The sequence below is a fragment of the Polyodon spathula genome, unplaced genomic scaffold, assembly GCF_017654505.1.
Source record: "Polyodon spathula isolate WHYD16114869_AA unplaced genomic scaffold, ASM1765450v1 scaffolds_972, whole genome shotgun sequence".
In the NCBI taxonomy this organism is placed as follows: Eukaryota; Metazoa; Chordata; class Actinopteri; order Acipenseriformes; family Polyodontidae; genus Polyodon; species Polyodon spathula.
In genome coordinates this window covers 1-6,420 of record NW_024472459.1, presented here as the reverse complement: position 1 = coordinate 6,420, position 6,420 = coordinate 1, and the positions used below count along the sequence as shown (strand labels likewise).

Below are 6,420 nucleotides of genomic sequence, written 5' to 3'. Positions count from 1 at the left end.
TTTATTTTTATTTCTTTTTTTAATTAAAAAGGCAAATCTGATCATATCCGCAACTTGGGGCAATTGGGTTTCAAGCCACGCATACAAGACTCGCTGCTCTCTAAACAGACAGTAGTGGTTTTTTTTTTTTTTTGAGTGTTTTTTTTTTACTAGGAGAGCCACTGCCCTTGTAGAAGTTTACCATAGTAAAATCATATCAAAATGCAATAAAGCACAGTGAAATCATGATAAAGCAAAGATAAGTATATTGGTAAACATGGTAAAACTAGGGTACATTATGGTAAATGTGTAGTATAACCATGGAAAAACAGTGGTACACTTTTATAAGGGTGGGGACAATTCACAGAAGGAGATTCAGATATTATCATGGGTTCTGTTCATTCTCTGCCTTCTGAGCAACATAATCAGAGCTTTCATGTTGTTAATCTCATTTTGTGTTAATAGCTGTGGGTGCTGGGATATTTATAACACTGACATACCTTTTTACGTGGCCCTGCTGACTGGAACAAACCTTTTTGTGTGTTTTTCTGTACACACTGGCACTGATACAGACTCCAAGGGGCTTGCTCACTTATGTGAAAAACCAAGCAGCTTGATTTAAGCATACACTAGAAACCATTAAATGTGTATTTTAAATATAGCTGTCATGCCTTTATACTCAAACAGGAGGTGATGTTTGTGAAGAAGCAACTCAGGAAGATTTTGAGTACAAGTTAAAGGGATATATTGACAGTACAATGGATAAAAGGCAAGTGCAATATACAAATCGCGAAGCCGGTTATTTTTGTTTCTAAGTTTTTAGAATAGACTAAGTGTGTATATATTTTTTTTGAAGATTCACATTGACATCCCGAGTCCCTGTAAACTGTATATACATATCTGCTGCTCTCGCTCTCATAAAAACAAAAAAAGTAATTTAATGAGTAAATAGGGTTGTACATCCCCACTATTTAAATAACATCATTATTATTTTCATTGTTAACCTCCTGACAAGTTTTTACACTTGTACATTTTAATTCTGTCTCAAACTAAGGTATTTTCAGGATGGCTGCGTAGTGGACTCCGGTATTGTCACTGCCTGCACCCCGGCACCTCTCTCTGTACGAATTAAGCACTGCTGTATTTTACTGTAAAGGTTATGGAACCCAAACAAAACAAGAATACCGTAGGTGCACAGCACTATGTACTGGTACTGGTGTAGGAGTAAATATATATATATATATATATACACACACACACACACATATGTGCTTGCAAAAGTATTCAGACACCTGACCAATTCTCTCATATTACTGAATTACAAATGGTACATTGAAATTTCATTCTGTTTGATATTTTATTTTAAAACAATTAAACTCAAAATCAATTATTGTAAGGTGACATTGGGTTTATGTTGGGAAATATTTTTAAGATAAATAAAAAACTGAAATGTCTTGCTTGCATAAGTATTCAACCCTCTACTCATTAATATTTGGTAGAGCCACCTTTCGCTGCAATAACAGCTTTTCAGATTCTCAATGGGATTGAGATCAAAACTTTGACTGGGCCACTGCAGGACATTCAACATTTTGTTCTTGAGCCACTCCAATGTTGCTTTGGCCTGTTGCTTGGGATCATTGTCCTGCTGAAAAGGTGAATTTCCTCCCAAGCTTCAGTTTTTTAGCAGAATGAAGCAGATTGACCGACTTTCCACCTTAAAGTTAGAGTTACGATAGCTTCTAGTATGAAACTGCGGTGACATCCGTTCGGTGGAAAACAAGACCTCGGTGACGTTACCCGCGTGACCACCTCCACGGCCCTAGATTGTCCTGCTGAAAGGTGAATTTCCCCCAAGCTTCAGTTTTTTAGCGGACTGAGCAGATTCACATTTCCATTATACCACACCAAGTGCAATTCACGGGTTTTGCAAAGTAGCACGTTTGCTTCCCTCGCAACAGAAAGTCGTGCCACGTGACTCCTGAATATGGTCGTTCTTAGTTTTTTATTTTTCTTAAATATTTCCCAACATAAAACCAATGTCCACCTTACAATAATTGATTCTGAGTTTCAGTGTTTAAAAATAAAAATATCAAACAGAATGAAATTTCAATGTACCATTTGTAATTCAGTAATATGAGAGAATTGGTCAGGGGTCTGAATACTTTTGCAAGGCACTGTGTGTGTGGGTGTGTGTATATATATATATATATATATATATAATATATATATATATATATCTATATATTATTATAGTATATATATATATATATATATATATATATATATATACATTGATATATATATATTATATATAGGACACGATATTCAAGTAATGCTATTTTAGGTTGGTAATACGTTATATATCATATATTATTGAGGTTTAATATCTAAAGGCATTACGCTTGTCATTGCATTACTGTCCCCCATCAATATAAATGCATATAATATTTTTACGGCTAATAAGAGCAAGAACCTACATACGTACCATACAACACGCTATTGCTGAATTCTGTTACTGACAAGGATGGGCTTGTTGAATTGACATTTTGTTTCTCACGTTATTATATTACCCTTAAGATGATACCGGAGGAAGCGTACCTCACCCTATCGTCAAAAACACTGATATGGTGTTGAAAGGCCAAAAGCTATTCAGTGATCTACAGGTTGTAGGACTTCTTCGCCATTCTGATCAAGTTGCATCTGCAGAAATAAGCTTCAATATATGCCTCCCTCAAATACTGTGAAAAGCAATAAAAAATAAAAAATTGCACGAAGCCTTTCGAAAACCAGGATGTAACAAAAATAAAAATTACAGGCATATTATTTAAACAGTTGTAATAACACATGGGGACATGCAACACTATATATTTCGGAACCATAGGTCTTCCCGTTTACAAAAATACAAAAATTACAGGCATATTAATTTGACCGTTCTGTAATAACATCTAATTGTCATAATACACTGTAAACATTTTCAGCAGTGGGGACATGCAACACTATATTTTTCGGAACCTAACCCCATGTCGTAACCCAAATCACAATGCCATGATTACAGTTGGTTTTCTGACTGGTAGCTCAGTTTTTTTATATCTAAAGTCATCGTACAGTTCAGGGCAAAGTTAATTTGGAAACGTAATAGGATTTTGTTCATTGGTGAATAATGTTATACAATTATATATAGTAAAGCTTTGTGTGTCTTTTTTGTGTTTTTTAAAAAGGATGTTGATGTACTGTATACTGCTAAATTTGAGAGAAAGCTTCTTTTTGTAAAGCTGAATTATAAAACTGTATGCTTACAGCACCAAGGCAAGACAGAGTGCTCTCGGAGGACTGAAAACTGCCATGGCATCCAAAATACTGTATGAATTTATCATGGAAAGGAGGATGACCATAACAGACAGCATTGAGCGCTGCTTGAAGAAAGGTCATTTACTTAACTGATGTGCTGGGGAACACCCTGCCTTTTTATTGCATAAAGCTATAAATTGTATTGTACCCTAGTTCTGTATCTAAAATTTAAGTGGGCCTAAATCATAGTGGTAACCAATACTTCTAGGTGCAGGTTATGACAGGATTCTAGTACAGATTTCCACATCCTGCATTAAATGTTAGTCTTTACTGCTTATTTTTATTTCTTTGTGTGAGTGCTAACTCTATTCTGTTTAATTCAGGCAAAGGTGACGAGCAGTGTGCTGCCGCATCATTGGCCTGTCTCCTCTGCATTCAGCTGGGAGCTGGGATAGAAAGTGAAGACGTTTTCAAGACCCTGAAGCCCATTTTTAAGAACATTCTAGCTGATGGAACTGCCAACATACAAACCAGACAGGCTGTACGTTTATTTAGAATTGGTTGTTTTGTTTTTGTTTCAGGTAGAGTTAAATAATTCTAATATTGTTTCTTCTAAAAATGTTGACTTTGTACTTTCTTCATAATATAGCACAATGAGCTTGGTTTTTGTTCTGTTTGCACCAGTGCAAAGTTTGCCTCCACGAGATCAGGAACTGGTTCTACTGGTATTTCAGCCGATTTATATTCACTCTTTGGAAGATGAGTTACTACAGTAGGCTTTACAGTTTGTAAGCAATAAGACCTGCTACAGCATTACCAGGCATTGTGGACCATTTGGGTAATGGGGGCCACTCAGTAGGGGAATCGAACAAAGCCAATGGATTCTGCAAAGGGTTAGTAACCATGGCGTGCAGGAATTATGCCAGGTCTTTAGTTCATTTATGAGGAAGTGTTTTTAGTTTTATATTTTAATATTTTTACAGTTCCCTATTGTAGACCAAGAAGTTGCACATCCCTATGTTTACTGTATGTAAAAAGTGATCTTTTTGTTTTTTGTCATGTCCAAAAACATGATTCTCCCAGCATTTAAATCTCTGGGAAAGGCCTGTCCTAAACAATACCCCTTTACTTAAGTTGACATAAATGGCTTGACACCCAAAATGTTAATTACCAATCCAAAGTTGCAATTGTAATGCTTTAATACATTTTTCTTTCTTTTTTAGTGTGCAACCAGTTTGGGAGTTTGCAGTTTGGTTGCTGCAGATGATATTTTGGTAAGCATTTACAAGTCCATAATTTCAACGCAGAGCGGGTTAACGTGAAATGAGCTGTTCTCATTGTGTATTTTGCTTGTACACTAGGATGTCTATGCAACTATGGAATGCTTTGAAAGCCTCTTCGCTAAATCCTATGTGAAGGAAGATGGGACTCGTAGCGTCTACAATGCCCAAACTACGATGCTTCACATCAGTGCTCTTTTGTCATGGAGTCTACTGCTGACCATTTGTTCCAACACTGAAGTGAAAAAAATTCTAAAAAAGTATGTCAGTTATACTCTTAGTTCAACAAATTACGTATTCATTTGTTTCTGTTATTTCATATTTTACAGGAGATATTTGGAGAATATTTGGAGAATTGCAGTATTACAGTAATGATTATAGTATTTGGAAAATTGGCGAAAAGAATAGTCTACAGAATAATGATGATTGAAGTTTTGCTCATTTACTGTGATTATTTTATTAGCCAAAGCTAGTTTGGGGCTAATTTAAAAATGTGGAGTCTGTTGAGAGCCCTATATTGTTATTTCAAGTTCAGGTTGTGTCCTGAAATACAAGATAAATAAAGGCTACACCACAAACGTTCATTGTGTTCCCAGCCGTCCTTGCAAGTGGAATAAGCACAACAGCACTCCATGAATGTTCCTAACAAGTACAGCATATTGAAAAGAAAGTGTGTTTAAACCTAAACATAGTACAAAAAAATGAATCCATGCATTTAAAAAAATTATTCGATAATACATCACAAAACCTGTCGTGTACAACATGAAATGTCATGAAAATTTCTGCATATTTTCAGAATTCAACAGATTTGTGTTAGTACTTGTATAATTGTATTTGATTTAGTGCCGCTTATTCTTCTAAAGCACATGCCTGATATTGCATGTTGTAGAAATTAACTCAAAATGAACTGTATTTTCAGACACCTGCCTAAACTCCCCAGTCTGTTGGATTGCGATGATGTAAACATGAGGATTGCTGCTGGAGAGACCCTTGCTCTTCTTTTTGAGTTGGCCAGAGATGTAGATGCTGTAAGTGTACCTGCTACTGTATGCATGGGATTTACTGTATACTGGATATTGTACCACGCCTTCAAGGTATCTGGTAAACTCGCCAGTGTATTGAAATTGCTGTATCTTTATTAATTAAAAATTCTGTCTTTTTGAATGTGTTATCGAAATGTGAACGTACTTTTGAACATGTTTCTAATAGGAGTTTGAATATGAAGACTTGGAATCTTTATGTGCAAAACTGAGAGCCCTTGCCACAGATGGGAACAAACACAGAGCCAAAAATGATAAAAGGAAGCAGAGGCCTGTCTTCAGAGACGTTCTAAGGGCTGTAGAGGTGTGTTTTTTGAATTTCCAAATGTAAATTATTTCACTGATGTAAAAACAATAAGATTTGTAACATTGGAAGCTTGCAAGACAGCTGTGTAACTGAGTATGTGGATTTTTATTTATTTCTCTTCTGGTGTTGTTATAGGGCTGTTGGGTGATAAACGTTCAAACCTAACACAGGATAACTTTTTTTATAAATCATGTTATGCTTTAGTGGGAGAGTACAAGCTAACGCTGAATTTATTGGAACAGGAGGGAGAATTCCAGACGGAGATGATCAAGTTTGGAGCAGAGCGCATGTACATTGACAGCTGGGTGATTAAGAGGACCTACGATGCCTTCACAGAGTTTGTAGGATCGGGAATGAATTATCATCTACAGGTGAGTTGTAGACGAGGTCCATTATCTTCAATTTTACAACTTTTTAAAATAAAAGCAGAAATACACCCTGCACTGTTTACTTTTCTTTCCACACAGCTGAAGGGCCTTTGTCCTAAATGTCCCAAAGTAAATATTTTTAAAATAAATTTTAACCG

General features: G+C 35.8%; 1 protein-coding gene across 1 annotated transcript; it reads left to right on the top strand.

The window, feature by feature from the left end:
- Positions 1 to 645: 645 nt before the first annotated feature.
- On the top strand, positions 646 to 6,415 carry LOC121309197 (interferon-related developmental regulator 1-like; the record flags this gene model as incomplete). The annotated part of the gene is made up of 8 exons (XM_041242109.1): positions 646 to 748; positions 3,279 to 3,403; positions 3,651 to 3,808; positions 4,491 to 4,541; positions 4,629 to 4,807; positions 5,467 to 5,575; positions 5,757 to 5,891; positions 6,137 to 6,415. Coding segments are annotated over exons 1-8 (1,047 nt in total), but the record flags the coding sequence as incomplete, so codon positions are not given.
- Between the last annotated feature and the right edge of the window lie 5 nt (positions 6,416 to 6,420).